The sequence below is a fragment of the Podarcis liolepis genome (genome assembly GCF_965112155.1).
Source record: "Podarcis liolepis genome assembly, chromosome: 11".
NCBI classification, from domain to species: Eukaryota; Metazoa; Chordata; class Lepidosauria; order Squamata; family Lacertidae; genus Podarcis; species Podarcis liolepis.
The window spans coordinates 42,499,905-42,520,127 of NC_139565.1; the positions used below are offsets into that span (position 1 = coordinate 42,499,905).

The window sequence follows — 20,223 nt, forward strand, 5'->3', positions numbered from 1 at the left end:
TTTTTTATATAAATAATAATAATTTCTAAACTCAATATTTTCTAATGTAGTACCTGTCTACGACAGTGTCTGCCTGTAAAATATCCCCACTGACAATGTGGGGATAAAATTCACCAGGAAACTCCAACAGCAGTCTATCTATAAGACAAAGGCGCCCAAGCAGTGCTTGCCAATTGTTTGGTTCAGGCTGTGTTCCAAGGATGCAATTTAAGACAAAATCAATACCACCAATGCCAATGGACCCTACAAAAGAAAGAGAATTAAACAGAATTAAAGATATATCACCAAAATATATTGTTTTATGTGAAGTTATGTGAAGCTCTTCCCCCTTTTCAGCCAAGTCACTTTTGGTGGGTGTTACAACCTGTTACAATTTTTCAGACTACTCATGAATTTCACCGGTGCTGATTGCTTTTGCTTGCCACTAAAGTGAATTCATATTAGAAGAAGTAGTTTCCCCCCCATTTTTAATGCTGTAAGCAGAGTTCCAAAAATAAATGACATTGGAAAGGTTTGTCCTTCATTCACATTTCCATCCCATCTGTTTGAAGTCACAGCACAAGCTCACTTGTCACATGAATGTTTTAAAGGTTACAAAAATCATTACAAGCATATTCACAGTTCTATCTATGTGCATTCATTGAAGACTGGAAAGTACTATTTTGCATTCACCACCGTGTTCAAGTAGCTCTCAAATTCTGCCAATTCAGGTGCCACAGAATCAATATTTTAGTAATGAAATATTGAAGTTTACTTCTAGTAAATGAAGTTTAGTAAATGAACTTGGGTCCATTCCTTTAAATGGGCCTATTCAAAGTATAACTTACATAGAACCCTAGGTCCTCAATCCAACACAATTACTGTGATGTCTTTATCCTTGGTCTTCCAGTTTCTCAATTTTAAACCTCTTCTGCTCTGAATTTTCCTGCTTGTCTACTGTATTTCAACCAACATTTTAGCAACATCACACTACTATTTCATTCTCTCCAATGATTAGCCATTCTTCGTATTAGATTCAAAATCATTAAATCATTTTACAGTCTTCTAGTTCCTTATTTTTCTACTGTACGCTCCACCCAAGATCAATTTATTTGTTACATCTTCTCTCTAATATAAGTTAATGCTTGTACCTTCTCTTCTAATGAAACAATGTGTAGGAATTATTCCTTTATAAACTCAGCTGGCTTAATCTCTCCACCATCCCCCCCAAATTCCCTTGCTTTTCCACTTTGATCTTCAATTTCTCTCCACTTACTCTCTCTTTTATTTTAATTTCCCTGTTCTACCTATTTTACTTTATTTTATTTACAACTTTACACCTTCTCTTTTTTCATCTCTTTTGGTTTTGCTCTTAATTTAGAATGCAAACCTGTGAAGTGGGGTTTGTTGCTGCTTTTAGTGTATGGCCTAATACACAGTAGGTACTTTATGCAGAACAACAGCAATGAAGATGATTTGAGTGGGATGCTCACAAAGCCATGAAGATGCAGGATCAAAATAAAAAGATCTTGTGTTCATTTGATGGACCCTTTGGGGGTGGGGAGAAATTAGCTCCACAATCAAATGGGCTTAATTAATGGTGGTCTGGCGACTGCTAGTACATAAGATTATTTTTGAATTTTCCAATTTAATTAAGTATTGGACTCCACCATGCTGGAATTTAGTTTTCTTTAGAACAACTGATCATATGTTATTATTAGTGTGTGTTTTTTTAGATTTTTCTCCTCTGCCACTTCAAATTTCATCTCAGAGCTCCTTATCTACTGTAGGAAGTCTTTGGTTAATCTTTCAGCCCTTATGAACAACCGAATAAAGTACGTGTGACAGTGTTTGCTCACATTCACCCGTTGTTACTATTGCCCCAAGAAGCCCACCGAGTAAAGGAAGAGGCAAGCGTCTTTTTTTTTTCTTATGATACTCTGTAAAGCACTAGATATACTGATGGTACTATACAAATAAGTATACAATGAAGTTTTACCAGAGTTAAGTATTTCTCTACCAACTGCCAGTTCTCCAGCTTGGCCCTTGCACATCTCAAGGAGTGTTGAAACTGAAAGTTGGCTTGTGCGGCTATAAAAAGTAAGAAACAAAAACCAATGTATCACATGAATTCTGTATGTATAGCTCTATGTTTTTGTTTTATTTTTACAACAGGCAGAGAACCTATCATGTAAGATCCTTATCAAGGATATTTCTGAAAACAGCGTGGTCAAAATTAGGAGCAATTTTCATAATTCATAAATACCCATTTCAACATGCTTCCATTAATATATACTTTTAAGAAAGTAAAACAAGGTTGTTATTCAACAGGTGACACCAAAGTAAGGATTCCCCACTGTTCTCCCCATGGATTGGTTGGATGGCAGTGCCATCCCAAATCTGGGATTAAGGCTATTTATTCATCCTTGGTTTAAGGTGGTATCTGTTTAAACTCAGTCTAGACTGTCCAGGTTTCCCTCAGCTAGCTGTGGGAGTTCTGATACATACCCTCAATACCAAAGGTCTGGTAAACGATTAAATGGATACTTTAGTGGTGCTGTCTCAAGTTTCTGTTGGCTCTATCACCTTCAACTTCCAAAACTGTTGCTCTAGATGCCAGAGGTTTCCCTTTGTCCATGCTGACAGAATTTTGGTCTAGATCAGTGATGGTCAAACTTGGCCCTCCAGCTGTTTTGGGACTACAGTTCCCATCACCCCTGACCACTGGTTCTGTTAGCTAGGGATGATGGGAGTTGTAGTCCCAAAACAGCTGGAGGGTCAAGTTAGGCCATCACTGGTCTAGGGCATCAGTTTTGGAATTCAAACAATTTCTTGAAGTTTCTATAGGACTTATTTCTGCAGTACTATGTGATTTAGTTTGTATGCTAAGTCAGTGGAAACTTTTTTGCTTTCTTAACAGACTGCTCTGACTAAGGCAAAACCAACCATTTCAAGGCAGCTAGTGCTCACTGCTGACTTAGTAAGAACTCAGTTATTTGGTGAGCATCTGATGGTCGCTTAGACCCACAGAGACAAAAAACAATTGAAAGGCAACCTGCTATCTCTGAGTACTTTAGAAGTTGGAAAGATAATAGACCTTGCCTGTACATGTGCAGACCCTTATGTGGGACAGTACACAGATCTTTTATGATGTGCTGCGCATCCACTGTGCAACATTATGGCACATCTGATAATGCACACAACCAACTACGACAAGAAAATTATATCCTAAATTTTTGAAAAATCTGAGCATTTACACTTTCCAGAAAATTGTTATGGAAAAATGAAATCCAATGTATCAATTTAAGAGTAACATTTTCCAGCTATAATAATACCTAGATAATATTCAAAGAGCTGCTGGTGTGTATTTTTTACGGTATAACGAATTTTACGTTCCAGGCCAAAATAACTTCAAATACAGACCATAAATCAACAAACAGCCCAAAATTTGTTTTTACATGAATTTGTCCTTAATCCTTTATGAAGTTTTAAAAAATACAGATTTGTAAAAAGTTTAAATAGACCAAACACTATACCTGTTGGCATCTGCACATTTCACCAATATAGTTTCCACAACTGGCTTCAGAAGTTGTTGCAATTTTGCCCTCTCTGCCAGACTATGACAGGGTGTATATACCAGCATGGCTCTTAACGTTTTCTAGAAAAAGCAGGGAGGGATGTTTTAAAAAGAAAAAAAAAGCACCTTATACACACACTTCATATGTTCTAAAAGAATAACAAGAATTAGTCCATAACAACAACAACAACAACAACAACAATAATAATAATAATTTATTAACAACAACAACAACAACAACAACAACAATAATAATAATAATTTATTATTTATACCCCGCCCATCTGGCTGAGTTTCCCCAGCCACTCTGGGCGGCTTCCAATCAAGTGTTAAAAACAATACAGCATTAAATACTAAAAACTTCCCTAAACAGGGCTGCCTTCAGATGTCTTTTAAAGAGAAGATAGCTGCTTATTTCTTTCACATCTGAAGGGAGGGCGTTCCACAGGGCGGGTGCCACTACCGAGAAGGCCCTTTGTCTGGTTCCCTGTAACCTCACTTCTCGCAATGAGGGAACCGCCAGAAGGCCCTCAGCGCTGGATCTCGGTGGATACAAAAATGCACTCTAAACTTTGCTGCAACAGACTAATCAATTGTAGGATACAATTTTGTCAACAAGAGGCAAATTTTGTAAGAAAGCAAAACAAATCCATGTTTGCCTACAAATTTATTAGCCCTCCATATGCCAGAGACTCTGCTTTACATGTTTTGTTTTGTTTTGTTTTGTTTTGTTTTGTTTTGTTTAGTACAGTATAAAGAACGCAGTCCAGTGTGATAGGCCAGATAGAAACAGATAGTAAAGGATGACCACACTGTGCGTCTTCCTCATAATATAAAGTCCTTTTTGATAATAGTCCAAAGAAAACTGATAAGCTCTATTTAGCAGAAGCAACCTATCACCTCTGCTGAAAGCCAGACTCTGTTATTCTGGGCTTTCTAGAATTTTTTTTTGTGATCTGCTTCCTACTGGCTTAACCAAGAACTGTATATAACTAGAAGTTAACTGGGTGAAGTAGCTTTTATCTTACACTTATATATGAAACCTAGAATGGAGGCTTCAGGAATCTGCACTGCGTGTCCTAATTTGAGAAACTGTATTTTTCAAACATGTACTTCTCCATGCATGCTGAAGCATAGATATCCATGCATGGATTTTATTTGAACATTCACACCCTGGTCTTTCAATGGAACCATTTGGCAATGGGTCTCAATAACGGGTTGTTGTTTTTATTTTGATTATATATATATTGTAGTTTTTTATGTTGATCTTTTCTGTGACTCGCCCTGAGACCTCCATGTATAGGGTGGTATATAAATTCTAATGATAATAATAATAAACTGTACTAATGCCACAAGACACTTCATATATTGCATGGAATCGTTCCACCTGGCAAGCTGAAATACTTGCACGGATGGAACAATTGCCATAGTGCTGTGTTGAATTCTTCCCTAAAAAAGCCCCAGTTCATACATTTGCTGGGAGCAGATGTGATGGAGCAGCTTAAGCTCCTTCCTTTCACCATACACATAAGCTCCTGTGAGAATCAAAAAATTCCATGCATATACAGGTTTGTACCAGGAAACTGTTTACATGATTTACCTCCCTTTAAAAAACACAGGAGGAAAGAAAACACAGACAGAGGTTGTTTGTGCGATTCAAGCTCTAAATTCCAGTGAATGTATGAAATGGGTAGCTATAAGTATAGTAAATGGGACCATGGCCATTACTTTCTTTAGAGTGTACCAAAAAAACAACAATTTGGGAGTCGTTCTGCTGTCATCACAAATTCTACATCTTTGGCAACAGCATAAATAGTGGTTTCCATCTCTAAACTGTAACAATGATCTTGAAATTTCAATATTCGTAAAGAATCTACTTACTAAAGCAGCAACGTAGACTTTGTAGACAGGATCAGCACACACCATGGAAAGGACACTACAGCAGGACTCCACATCTCCTGAGATACTGGTTTGTGATGATCCAATAGCTGCTCCTAGAGTTCCAGCACTTGTGGTGCTTCCACCACTGCTTCCAGAATTTCCAGTGCTTTCACCGTTAGCCAATAATAGAGCACCACTAACATCATGGGAGAGACGTCTAAGGGCCATCTCACGTACATTCCAGTTTCGAGAAAACAAGCAGCCAACTAATTCCATTCCAAATACCTAAAAGACAGACATGAAAACACTTAAAAGTACATGTATGATGATCTCAAGTATGCATACTGAAAAATGCAATCCCATCTGAATTTGGGGTAGCACAGGGAAGAGCGTGTTGCATTCTTCAAGGCTGCTACCATCAGAGCAGCTGCAAAACAAGGGAGATGTAATGACGTGTCAGATAACTTCTCCATTCATTACTGTTTATTCTTCCTTGGAAGTATTCATATACTCATCTCATAAAATATCAGGCTGGTGTACATCAATATGCACACAATAAATATGGTAATCTTTTTTCAAAGTCAGGGAACTAACACCAAAAAAGTCCTCTCCTATCACAGAATGCAAACCTGACACCTGCACTTACAAGTGTGCAGGGAATATAACACAATTTAACCAGGAGCAGTGCAATCCTGTTTGTGCTATTTGACATAAAACGGAATCAAGGAACACAAAAATACCCAGCAGCTAGTTTAATTAATGTTTCCTTTAGAAATTTAGTATACCTGTATCCATGGCTCAGCTAAGTCTTTATAGGCAGAAGGGATTTGCTGGACTCCATAATGAGTAAGGTTAAAATTACTATCTTGACTCCTCCTCGGTGAGACGGCTGTAGGCTGCTGAGTTTGCTGCTGGACAACACGAAGAACAGAAGGAGATTCTACGGGGCTTGGCAACTCATGGCTGTAAGGGGGGGGGGGGAATGGTTTCCATGAGTAGATGTTTGCAAGCTTGCAGATATTTTAATATTTATACTCATCAATGGAAGATCTAGTATATCCAAGTACAACAAACACATCCTTACCTATAGAAATCATGAGATCTCCACTTAGATCTACAAAGAGGACATATAAGAGGCTCTCTGTTTCTTCTACACTCCTCTGCCCCTAAAAAAATTTAACAGTAACAAAAAGAAACAATACTGACGTTAGTATGATAAGGACATTTTAGAAAATATAAAGCTACTGAGTTTTTGGAAACATCTACAGAACTTAAAAGTCTATGGAAAACCAGTCATATGGAAAACTGTATTTTCAGTTCTGTAGCAAATGTGGCATTTGCCATTTTTTCTACATGTTTAATGTATTGTGTGAATTATACCAGCTCTATATACCTGTCCACTTAAATAAATAAATAAATATATATATATATATATATATATATATATATATATATATATATATACACACACACCTCCAATCCTGTGGTTGAGACAAGAAACTAAAGACCTATTACTTCTGGATTTTGGACATTTTATAAGTTTCTGGGCTAATATCACAATATTGCCCAGTTCTTTGAGACTGATTGATCAGCTCAGTTAAAACTACAGGTTAATAATTTTCTTATTTATAATTATTTTCTTCTCTTTCGTTCATAGTATGGGAGGTTTTTTTAAGACACAAAAGCTACCAAGATGCATTTCTCTATCATCCTTTATATAGGGATGTGGGTGGCGCTGTAGTCTAAACCACTGAACCTAGGGCTTGCTGATCAGAAAGTCAGTGGTTCAAATCCCCGTGACGGGGTGAGTTCCCATTGTTCAGTCCCAGCTCCTGCCCACCTAGCACTTTGAAAGCACGTGCATGTAGATAAACAGGTACCACTCCGGCGGGAAGGTAAATGGTGTTTCCGTGCGCTGCTCTGGTTTGCCAGAAGGGGCCTAGTCATACTGGCCACATGACCCGGAAGCTGTCTGTGGACAAACGTTGGCTCCCTCAGCCTACAGAGCAAGAAGAGCACCGCAACCCCAGAGTCGTCTGCGACTGGACTTAACTGTCAGGGGTACCTTTACCTTTTTATCATCCTTTATACTTAAACTCTGAGGAATACTATCTCACATTTATATGAGGAAAAGTACTTCACTTAGATTCCTCCTCTAACATCCCAGTTTATGCATAATCTCATTCCTTAATATCAAATGTCCCTTCTGATATTCATTATTTGAAGTAGAAGTACTGACATCTGTGATGCAGGTATCATCAAGTGACTTACATATTGACATGCAGTGGTGGTGAAGTTTATTTCTGCAGCCATCTTCACAGACAGTCAAGCTCTCTTCATCCAACATGCCTAGCAAACAAATGGGGCACATCTGTTCTTCTTCATCCTTGATACTATTTTTAAAAGAACATGTACCAACATTTAAAGAGTAATCCTTTTAATTTACATTACTATACCTCTTTCCAGGGCAAAAACCGGTCCCAATATATATTTATTGGAGTGCATTCTATCATTCTGCAAGTGACTAGTTGACCTTTCAGTGCGACTGTTTGCAGTAAATTCCAGTGCTTGCTCACATATTACCTTTACCACACAGGTAACTGATCAAAATCGCCTCTACATTGTGCATGACGTAATGTTTTATATATTACTCTTCAATAATGTATGTTACAATAGTAACATGGAAAAGTCAACAAACTGCAGCCAGCAAAATGGGGTGGACAGAAAGTGTCCCCTTCCTCTCCTACAGCAGTTGCCCCAACATGCAGCCACAATTTATCATGAGAGTTTGCTGAATCAAGGGTGTGTGTGGTTAGGGGGATTTGGAGGAAGCGGGGGTCATGGAAAGACTGGCTGGAAGAACCTCAGGTGCCTCAGCATAACTTCCCATCATCTCCCTCTTTCCCCTCAATCTCCTACACCACAACCCACTCCAGCCTGGCCTGGTGAACCTTAGGATAAGATTTTCGGGGAGGGGTGGCAGGAAAGTCATCTTTTGCCTAAAGCCTTCCATGGACAAATCTCTATCTTGAAGCCATACTTTGCAGTGTATCAAAATGAAAACTATTACCTATGGTTATATAGCAAGTCCTAGAACAGATACATCATTCTGTAGGAAATGTTGGTAAAGAGGCTCTGGATATTAATAGCTTTGATCTCAGAAACAGGTTCATCTTACAGCTCAGGGCTTTTAGTGTTGTGGCCCTTGCCCTTCAGAATGTACCTTCAATTATCATCAGGCAGGCTCTTATAGTACCGGCACCTACTTAAAACTTACCTGTTCACCCATGCTTTTTCCCAGGGGGTGATCCAGCTATGCTCATGTACTATATTAATCTACTGATTTCTTTTCATGTATTCCTGTATTTTTTATCAATGTGATTTTATTGTGTATTATGTTGGTCAAAGCCATTTTTTTAAAAAAAGTTGCTGGTATAGAAAGTTTTGCCAATGAACAAACAAATAAACAAAAAGTATTAATTCCACACTTAGGCTACTGTAGTGGTGCCAGAATGGCATTCCTGTGATTTCTTCCCACAGTACTCTGGCAATATCTAGATGGAATAACCACACAAGTGGGGCAAATGACATTGTTTTCCCATCTAGAAGTTAATGGAGTGGCGTGTGAAGAAGCTACCGGAAAGCACTTGCTATGGTTCTATGGTAATATTAAGAACTGGTGCCATGTTAAGACTGAATTAGTGGCTAATTCAAGTGCCTTGTTTTTAAAAATGAAACAAAGGGAACTTACAATTTGGTCAGTGCCAATATTGAAGTCACCCAACACTTAAGTCAGATATTCCTAGAAAAACTAAATATGGAATAAATTCCTTTATGTCCAGTTCAACAGTCTCAAACCTTTTGAGAACTCACTAGATAAGCAAAATGATTACCAAGGCTGTAAGTTTAAAAGTATCACCTTTCTCCCCCTCTGTAATACAGATAATGGAAATATGCCTATTCCATTTCTGACGTACACAGAATTTGTTTTCTCTATAAGCCATCTGTTACGAAAAGCTCCAAAATCTGGGCACTATGTGGAGGAATAAAATTTCAGCTCATGACTGATAAGTAGAACATGATTTATCAATAAAGAATATTGCTCTCCAAATGACTGGCACAAATGGAGGTTGTATAGTTTTCTGTGGATTTTTATGGGTAAATAATCATCCGGGGTAACAAATAACACATATAACTTAAAAACAGTATGTATACTCTATGACACTACTTTAAAAATAATACTGCTAACAAGTTGTCAAAATGTAAGAACAGAATTCTACAGAACATATTTTCTAAAGAACTACCCAATGTACGCACCAGGGGAGGCTAGCTTGTAGCCCGCCAGAGATTGCTGCACCACTACTCCCATCAACTAATAGAGATGATGGCGGTGGTAATTTAGCAACATCTGGCGGGCCACAGGCTAGCCACTCTTGATATACACCAAGGTGACCCAACAGTTAAGAAAAGATTTGCAGCTGAATAATTTACCAAGCCTAGTTGCATTTCAAGCCTAAGTACTATGGACCTAGTAAGACCAGGAAGAGAGGTTAACTTTAGTTTAGTTACTACATACACATATGGCAAAAAAGGAATTTGATATATGTATGCCAAAGGTGGGGAACCTCTTTGGCCCAATTGGTCAGATTGTTATCTGTCCCCATCCCATGGGCCAACTTTGACAGGCAATGCCAGATGATTTGACAGGATGGATTGTCCTAAGCACCTGCCAGAGTCTCTTGCACAGAGCTTTCCAAGCCCTCCACAGCCAACCGGTTGTCAGGTGGTTGGGAAATGCAGCACAAGGAGCCTTGCCAGCTCTTTGCTGGCAAATGGGCTTTCTGCAATGACTGGCTGCACAATAAAGAGTTCCACAGGGGAAAGGTGCCATGGTTTGGGGTCAAATTTATGACATTTTAGGCCATATCTGGCCAGGGAGCTGGATGGTTCCCTCTCCTAAATATTTAGAAAATTCACTGCATTTCATCATCTGCAGTAAATATTTCTACAATTGCCAGATTTACTAAAATAGGAATGGGGAAACTTTTTCATCCCAGGGACTGCATTCCGTTCTGGAGGCTACATGTCAATGGAAGGCAGGATCAGAGGCAAAAGTGAGCAGACCAATTTATGTAAGTGTTCCTTGTGTACAGTAGGCTAACTTTTACACATACTTGTAGACCCTGCTCTGTCCTCCATTTATGCCAGCAGGAGGCATTATTAGAATTCAAGGTAACATTCCACCAAAGTAAAAACACTCAAGGAGGTTGCAAAGCACAGCTGATGTAACCAGGGTAAAGTCCCAGGGGTCAAATGGAGAGCCTCAGATTTCCACACCCCTGCATTAGATGAATCACTCACACACAAAATCACTTTGTGATTTCTACATAAAACAGCTACCCTTTTCCAGGGCAAACATCTCTTGATTCTTTCAAACCCAACACTTCTGATAGGATCTATGCTTTAGCCCCTTGCTCCTCATCCCCAACTGAAGCAACTTCCCTGCTTCTAGTTTGCATTAAGAGCTTGGGGGCAGGAATTTGCTTTTTTTAAAAAACCTAATGGTACTCAGTGAAGTGTCATGTACGGTGATGGTGAGGGGGGAGGGGACAGTAGCCACAAAAGCCTAGCACCCAAGTTAAGAGGTGAATATACACTTTTCATATTTGAGCTGGAGATGTTCTCATACCAAAAAAAGCAAAATGAAAATTCCCATTGCTTGAGAAACCTTTTCCAATAAATTGTCCCAAAATGAATGGTTAGGCACAAAAATAAAGGCTTTGCTATGTAGGAGCAAAGAATTCACAGTAACAGAGTGCATGTGTTTTGGCACAGTATTAGATGTGAATCCCTAGCATGAATGGAAAGGCAATTTTACTTGTGCTAGGTGTTCTCCATTTCCAGTGTCCCCTTGCACTGTGCCACATCCCTTGCAGTTCTTGGAGGTTCTCCCAAGCCTTGGGAGCATCTTCTGAGGACTGTAATAGACTAATGTGTGGGGGGGGGGCGGGGGGAGATGCACCATGAACAGAGTTCTGTTTGTGCTTCTTTAGATCCAAAGTACGATTTCAAAGAACTTCTAAATATTCTCTTTTCTCCTGAGAGTAATTTCTAGCTTGTAGCTTGATTAAAATCTGGTAAGGTTACTGGGGCCAGGTGAAACCAGATTCATTCCACAAGTTGATAATCCCTTCTCCAATTAATTATTCTGATGCTACACACAATATTAAAATGAAGTTTCACTTTCCAAAGGTGAAAGATCCTCTTCAAGATCCCACTAGGCTTCAGGAGTCACTGGTGAATTCATAAAGCGCCTAATATATACTAGGCTCTTAACAAAAAATAATCTTGCAACCAAAGGGCAACAAACTTCCATTTCAAAATGTGCTTTTCGGCAGACTTGGCTAGCCAACCCAAAAAATATTGTTCCCAAACATTCAAACAATAAATACCAGAACTTTTGTAACTTAGATCACACTATATAAAGAACAAGGAGTCTTTTGCAATGGTTTTGTTGCAACAGACTAACACAGCTACCCTTTTGGAATTGTATAAAATTCATGTGACAAATTAAAGCAACACTTTCCCTGTGAAAAGGGGAAGATTTCGAAGAACACTACTTATTTTCTTTAGAAGAATTACTAACCTGTTTTCTGAACTAGATGTAGACGTACTAGATGATGACAATGTATGAGAATTTGACATGCGTGAGACAAACTTCTGGATGGTGTTACGAGATGGGGCTTTGATCCTTGAGCTACGCCTACTGTGATATTTCTGGAACAAACTTTCAACCTAACATTAGAAGAAAACATTAACAGTAGCTATTATGCTGTTAATTCCTGGAAGCTGATGTCCAATTTGAAATAAAGTTTTAATTGCAATTGAAATCACAGTAATATCAGAACAAAACAAAAAAGGTTTTCCTACTCCACCACCAAGAGGGGATGGTTGGATCCATCTTATAAACAATTAAAATCACACCTCATGTTCAAAAATTAAAACCACTTCATTTAAGACACGTGGACATAGATCCTGAATTTTGTCCAGATCCTTACTGGATGCACCTTCATAACCAGAAAAGTCTTGCAATTTAACATTAGCTAACAGCGCTTCTGCATCTATCTACATTGCTAAGCAGAAGCGGAGAAGGAACAGAAGAAATTGCAGGAAGATATTGGTGTCCTATTCTCTTGAAGTGTGTTCCTGATTTTATGTGCTTTATATTCATGCCTCCACTTTTAGGGTGGAGCACATGTGATTGATGTTTAAGAAACTCTGCGATCGCTATCCACCATGGTTGAAAGATGCATCACAACTGACACCAGCTAAGTCAAGAAACCATGTTAAGAATTGTTAAATATCATTACTGATGAAGTTAAGGTAAGAAGGAAAGGGCTGTGGAGAAGGAACATGGTATTCCACTTCCCACTGCTAGTAGTCCACTCTATTAAGCGAGCTCTAACCTCCAGGTATTAAAGTAGAGGGCTATTGGTGGAGAACTTTCAGTAAACCATAACAACTTATTTGATGTTGCTGTAGTATCGTTGGCTATTAACAGAGATTTCAGAAACAGAGTAACTCTAGCAAAACTTAAACAGCACTACAATGTGATTTCTGAATAGTAAATTTTAGCAGCTTTAATGTATTTGCAGTAACCATTGTATATCCATGATAGAAGAGACAGGATAACACTACCTCAAAGTTCTTCAAGGTTTTTCGCCAGAGCATTGGATCTGAAGATTCAAGTTGAAACACACGAAGCATAACAAATAGGAGATGAATGCAAAATGTTCCACGCCCACAGCTGCAGGTCTGTAGAGAAAGATTTTAGGGTGCTTATTATAACTGTTTTCTTTCAAAAGACACAAGTTACTATGTTAAATAAAGAGTTATTAGGATTATACTTCGGTATTTAGAAAATACAAATCTGTTTAGAAAAACAAATCTGTTATAAGCATTGTTTATTTCTGACAGCTATCCATCCATGGGCTGATGGATGATTTATGGCAGAGCAAACAATCTATGTTGTTCTCAGATATAACCAACCTGAAGCTAATACAACTATTTATACTTAGCTGGTGTTTCTTTTAATGCTTACTCATTACAAGTAGAAATTAACACACACCAGAAAATAGTACTACAGTGTGCTATTGAAAATAAAATACAGTGGTGCCTCGCAAGACGAAATTAATCCGTTCCGCGAGTCTCTTCGTCTTGCGGTTTTTTCGTCTTGTGAAGCACGGCTATTAGCGGCTTAGCGGCTATTAACAGCTTAGCGGCTATTAACGGCTTAGTGGCTTTAAGAAAAAGGAAACAAACTCGCAAGAACTTTCATCTTGCGAAGCAAGCCCATAGGGAAATTCGTCTTGCGGAACGACTCAAAAAACGGAAAACTCTTTCGTCTTGCGTGTTTTTCGTCTTGCGAGGCATTCGTCTTGCGAGGTACCACTGTAGTAATTACAACTTCTTCTCAATCTTCTAATCTCAAATTAGTGTACTTTATAATTAAAAATTAAACTGGGTCTATGCAATTCATACCTGAGGACCAATGAATACCCTATATTTATTGTCTGGGCTGTCTCCTCCTATCAAGAAAGAATTCGGTCCTATCTGCTGTAAGAGGTACAATCTGGCCCTCATGACCTTGTTGACCCGCCGATTTGTTTCCTCAGGACTATATGGTGAGAAGCCATCTGGAGATGGAGCTCTTCGTGGTGGTGTTATTCGTCCACTCTGAAACTTATAACAAATTTATTTCAATTAGCTTCCAATAATGTTGCCAAAGGAATTCAACCTCCACTCTCCCAATATAGAAATGTTTTACACTGCCCACTGTGTCTGTCATATCTGTTAAGTTGTAAAGGAAGAACTTGTGATCTACTGGTTGCCCACCATATTTTGATAGTACAGAAATGGTACCATCACTTCCAAACAATTGCAGAAAATAAAAATTTCTATGCTGGTATTCTCAGATGTTATTCAAATTATGGCTACTACTTTTTAAACCCACACCACCCCCTTCGTGTTCAGAATGAAGACACCTGTAGAGGCTTACATTAAGTTTCTTTTTAAAAGAATATTAAATGTAGTAGCAGCAACAGACACAAGATAGCAGGTAAAACAGTCAATGACACAGAAACGCAACTAAAGGAGTCAGATCAAAACATCCATTGCTCCAAAATCTGCTGAAACAAAATGGACTTCAACAATGCACTACAGTATCAGAGATGAAGCCTGAGCTTCTTGGGTAGGAAATCCCAGCATCTATGTAGTTGCTGCGAACTGAACCTAAGCTGGTGTCAAGACCTGCAAGCAGGATCTCCCCTGCTTACCAAAATGGATAGACAGGAGTAGATATACTTGAAATATCATGGCAATAGGCTATGCCCAGTCACATAAGAGCAGGGGTCGGCATTTTTTTTCAACTGGGGGCCAGTCCACTGTCCCTCAGACCTTGTGGGGGGCGGACTATATTTTTTTTGGGGGGGGGAATGAATGAGGGACGGTGAGCAGCACGCGAAAGAGCTCCGGAGAGGGGCTGCTTTAAATGGCGGCAGCTCAAGAGGGGCGCTCAGCAAATCGCGGCTCCTGTGTCTTGCAAGTGGCAGGGGGTGGCGGCAGGATGATGAGCAGTGTGTGAAAGGGCTCTGGAGAGGGGCTGACATCAACAAAGCCCAGCCCCCTTCCTCCTCTAGGCAAGCCAGGAGGAGGGAAGCCAGGAGGAGAAGCCAGGAGGAGGGAGGGAGGAGGTGCCACCGTGGTGGGGGGGGGGGATGGAGCAGCCCGAATGATCAGAATCAGATCCATGTGGAAATTCCCGGACCGTCCACAGGCCAGATCCAGAAGGCAATTGGGCCGGATCCCGCCCCCGGGCCTTAGTTTGCCAACCCATGCATAAGACCTTTTAACTTACAGGCACAGGAGATAACCTTTTCCTTCTTACACCTGGTGATTCCGATTTAACTGCCCTAGATGAGGATGAAGAGGAACTGCTAGGAGAAGGGCTCCGCCTCCCCTTCTGAGTAGGTGAAGTAGCACTTGTTTGTCCCTCAGAAACAGGCTCCGTTGCTGGTTTGTTTGCTTCACAGCCATCACCTTTTATCGGTATTGGTTTTACTACCTTTTCAAGAAAGATATGAAGTGATTTATGGTTACCTAAAGGTCTTCTTAAAAGAAAAGATTCACAGTGAAGTTCTGGGTATACAAATATTTACTGGATTCACACCGAAACCTGTCAAGTTTATTCTCAGTGCTTATGAGATTCTATTTCAAGTCAAAAGAACGTGTGCTCCAGGCAGATGAGGTTCACCTGGCAAAATGAAAACCTGTCAGATCCAATATGGGGGATTGGTAGTCTTGGTAACCAAGGTCTGAATACCTGGTAAGAAGTATACTGTAACCTTCACTACTGGGTAAACAACTTTTTTTTTTTTTTTTTTTATAAAAAGGACTCCAAAGTGCCTCAAAGCTTGAAAAGGCAAAGTGTGCAAAGTGATATCACACAGTTCTGGAAAAGAAGTTTGCCATATAGTTAGGGGTGAGTTGCAGTATGAGAAATATAAGTCCAAACCCTTCTTGGCTGTTTACTAATAAAACAGTTCTTTATATATCTGCCATATTTATCAAACCATATTTTTGTGGAAAGTCTGTTAAAAGTGGTGGGTATCTCTCTTCTTCCACTGCACCTTTACCAGCCCACTTTCCTATTCCTTTCTGCACATTATAAAACTTGCAGGTAAGGCCTCACCTTTGGTCTTCTCATTGTGTACTGCCTAACTAGGATGTTAGTATACAAAATATTTTTTAAAAATAGTTCCATCACCTTTGTCAGATCCTTATTTTTTTACGCTTGCTGGTTATGAATATGAATATGTGGTTTTTTTCCTCCAAGAGAATAAATTTAAAATGCTAACGATAGAGGGCAGTGTTGTAGTTATTTTGAGCAATACAAATGTAAGTTGGAGTTGACTTCCACAATATGCAGTAGACTTGTACATTGTTAGGAATTTAAAGCTTCGAAATCAGCAATTCACAGAAATTAATCAAGAGGCATTACAAAACAAGAGATACCCAGATGTTAATACTAAGGTTCTGCGGTGCAAGAATCAGCAATCAGGCTTTTTAAAAGCATAAACGCCAGTGCCTTTTTCTGGAGCATTACTTACCACAGGGCCTCTCCTACTCCTCCTTTCAAGCCATTCATGCTTCCAAGCAGGCATACATGTTGCCTTGAGTTTCTCCCTGATCATGCGCTCTTCTGGGCGGTCATCCATTTTCTGCAGCCCCCTGAGGGTTTCTTTATTCTCCATGTCACGACTACAGTAAAGAAAAAGCAGAGACCATAAGTGTGATTGTCAATAAACACAGTGGCATGCTTAACCCTTGAACCACCATATTTTACTCCCCCTGTAATTGCTAAACGGTTGATTTCAGCAACAGATGAAAACCTCTTAAACTGATAATGCAGACATTCTGCTACCCCGTTATTTGGAATGCATCAACTCCAAATACAAAACATCGAGCATGAAAGAAAAGCTGTTTTAGTAGACCTTTTTAAAAATAAAAATAAAAAGAATTCCCTCAAGCTACTGACCTACCATAGCCTGATAATAAACACATGGTTCTTAAGACATGGGGCTGCAACCACAGGACGTTTCTGAACAACCTCTGACATGAATTGTACATGTGATTTTAAGTTATTTTAAACTGTTTTTAACACTCTGCTTTAATTGCTGTAACCTGCCCTGGGACTTTAGGATGGTGAGTGGGTAAGATTAACAGAAGCAATAAGACCATGATTAATAATGGTGACTCTAATTAAACCCACTCCTAAGCTAATAACAATCTTCCTGCACATCTGAAAGTAGAATTCTCTTGCCACTCAAAAAGAATAAACTACTTAAAATGAACTAGTTAATGTACTTAAGTATCATTCTGAACATTTAAATGGCTGAATGCAATTTTTTTTCAAAGGCCAGTTGCTTCTCTGCCAAATATAGAATCAATTTATATTCCATGTTTGTCCATACTACTATTATAAACTACCATAGTCATGATGAAAGTCACTGTTTGTATAGACTACATCAGTTGAAGTTTAAAAACCCCATAATCAACCACAGCAGCAATCACTGTCAGCATCCATCATCACTGATGCTCTGTAGTCTTGAGATTAATGATTGCCCAGAAAACAACCTCAAATGCACCTACCCATTTATATACAAATTTTAGTTTATACATGAACACACACACCCTACTAAATGGCAAAAGCACATCATGAGCGACATTCCTGTTACTGTTTCACAACTCTGGAACACAAAACTGCTTGCCATTTTTAACTGTGGGCAACCAGTTGGGGTACAGCAATATCTATTAAAATGCTGCAATGTTCTCCGAACACCCAAAAAGTTCAAGAATGATTCTGTATTTGCTTGAACCTTCTGTTACATTCCCCCCAACTCCATGTGTGCCCTTTAAATATAGTTATTAGATAGATGGATAGATGCATACAAGTTATTAGATAGATGGATAGATGCATACACACTATTAATCAGAGGGGAAAGAAGGACAAAGACAAAGATGTTTCTTCTTTTCATTCTCCATCTTCACCATTTACTTTATACTAAGGAGATATAGGTATGGAAGCTAGCTTCCCCATATATACATGGCTAAATCAGTAACTGCAGGGGGGAAACAGATGTGCATTCAAATATGCACCTGAGTATGGCTGTCTCCTATGACAGCGGCACTGCTTTCAGTGGGATGTGCATCTAGAATGCCTCCAGAATGTGGATGCAAATCCTCATCCACATTCTGGATGTGCATCCAAAGGAACATCCCATTGAAAGCAATGGTATTGAGACAGCATCAATATCCACACCTGTCCGAGATAAACAAATGTTACATATTGGTTCACAGGTGCTGCAACCAGGGTTCAAAATTAGCAGGAAGCCAGGCACAATTTGCACCTGAAGATTCTCTATTTGCGAGCAGCTCAAAAAGTCTGGGTGCCCTTTTTTTGCACCTGGCTGACACTCAAGAATTACTGAAATGTATGTGCTTTGAAGCCTCAAAGTATATGTTAAGGATAGACAATATGCTAAGGAGTTTAACAATAAAGAGTAGAGTGTTTTGAAAACTGAAGTATGGTACCAATATTTTTATTGTAAACACCAAATTAAACATGCATTAACAATTTCTGTTTAAAATGTGATATTAACAATGTGTCACTTATGTGAATTGTGTATTAGTTCATGCTTATGAAAATAATAAAAGTGTTGCCGGCACCCCCACCCCAAATAGCGACTAGATATTCTGTTTTGGTGCCCGAAACCCCCAGGTCCCAGGAGCCATTTGGTTCCTAGATTTTCTAACACTGGCTGCAACATAACTTCCTCCTGTTTCCTCTGCATCCTCTTTATGCCACTTGATTCTTTTCAGGCTGAAGGCTCAAAAAGAAAATCATATCCACAAAATTTGCTTCTGGAATCTTTTTTTAAAAAAAAAAAAATATTTCCCTGTATCTCTCATCCTAATATATAAAGGAATCCTTTCCTTCCTTGACCTGGGTACTCAGTGCATCTACACATAACAAACACATTTTACTATTGGGGGAAGAATTGCTGAAATATTAGGATTAGCATCAATATAAGTAGAAAGAATATGCTAGATATTCTTCCACTGCAAACTAAAAAAAAATTACAGCTGTATTTCTATGAGATCTGATATACTGCACCGTGAAAATCCTTTGCAAAAAGGATACTAAGGCAGCCAAAGACTCAACCACATTCTTCCATGTGTTCTCATGTCCACTGTTGACTTCTCAGCCGATATAAAAAAGTACTTGGACAAGCATTTATTAACAATGTACTCTAGCAGTGAAAGCTTCACAATCTTTGCTTGTTCTCTCTCTCTAAAAAAAAGGCCAACAGAAACTAGCTTCTTCTCATGTGACAGTAAATCCAATCTGCTCTTGTTTACACAAAATATAACAGTTATTTAAATGGAGGTGGGAATTACTGGCTGAAAAGAGTTCTCTCTCAGATATAGACAAGCTGTAAAAATAATTTTTATTATCTGAAACGAAGAATGACCTTCAATGTTGCAGATTCAAAATGCTCAGATTCAAATTGCATGTTCATCCAAGTATGCAAGTGGTCAATTTCTGAATATCTGAACTTCAGCGCCAAAACAAAGGCAGCAGACACAAAGCAACATCACTACTGGATACAAGTGAGAACACAGCTCCAAGGTCTTTAAGTTTCATTTGGCAATGTAACATTTTTCATGTTATTCACATTTGTCTCCGATCTTGTTGCAAAACGGAGTTATGTTAAATAAATAAAGTGCCAAGCACATAATAATAGTTGTTTTTATTGTTCAGTCGTTTAGTCGTGTCCAACTCTTTGTGACCCCATGGACCAGCACACACCAGGCACCCCTGTCTTCCACTGCCTCCCAGAGTTTCGTCAAATTCATGTTGGTAGTTTCGAGAACACTGTCCAACCATCTCGTCCTCTGTCGTCCCCTTCTTCTTGTGCCCTTCATCTTTCCCAACATCAGGGTCTTTTCCAGGGAGTCTTCTCTTCTCATGAGGTGGCCAAAGTATTGGAGCCTCAGCTTCAGGATCTGTCCTTCCAGTGAGCACTCAGGGTTGATTTCCTTCAGGATGGATTGGTTTGATCTTCTTGCAGTTCATGGGACTCTCAATAGTCTCCTCCAGCACCACAATTCAAAAGCATCAATTCTTCGGCGATCAGCCTTTTTTATGGTCCAGCTCTCACTTC

General features: G+C 39.1%; 1 protein-coding gene across 5 annotated transcripts in view; it reads right to left on the minus strand.

The window, feature by feature from the left end:
- MAP3K1 (mitogen-activated protein kinase kinase kinase 1) overlaps positions 1 to 20,223 on the minus strand; it is a 60,549-nt gene that overhangs the window by 11,484 nt on the left and 28,842 nt on the right. For 2 of the 5 annotated variants that reach the window (XM_083465690.1, XM_083465693.1), the window contains 12 exons: positions 16,602 to 16,756; positions 15,354 to 15,556; positions 13,979 to 14,179; positions 13,136 to 13,252; positions 12,084 to 12,232; positions 7,709 to 7,830; positions 6,522 to 6,603; positions 6,223 to 6,400; positions 5,438 to 5,722; positions 3,516 to 3,637; positions 1,979 to 2,070; positions 54 to 243 (listed from right to left, as the gene is read on the minus strand). In XM_083465690.1, coding sequence (XP_083321816.1) covers positions 54 to 243; positions 1,979 to 2,070; positions 3,516 to 3,637; positions 5,438 to 5,722; positions 6,223 to 6,400; positions 6,522 to 6,603; positions 7,709 to 7,830; positions 12,084 to 12,232; positions 13,136 to 13,252; positions 13,979 to 14,179; positions 15,354 to 15,556; positions 16,602 to 16,756 — 1,896 coding nt within the window. Of the gene's footprint in view, positions 1 to 53; positions 244 to 1,978; positions 2,071 to 3,515; positions 3,638 to 5,437; positions 5,723 to 6,222; positions 6,401 to 6,521; positions 6,604 to 7,708; positions 7,831 to 12,083; positions 12,233 to 13,135; positions 13,253 to 13,978; positions 14,180 to 15,353; positions 15,561 to 16,601; positions 16,757 to 20,223 lie in introns of all 5 variants that reach the window. The other 3 variants (XM_083465692.1, XM_083465691.1, XM_083465689.1) reach the window with 3 other exon arrangements.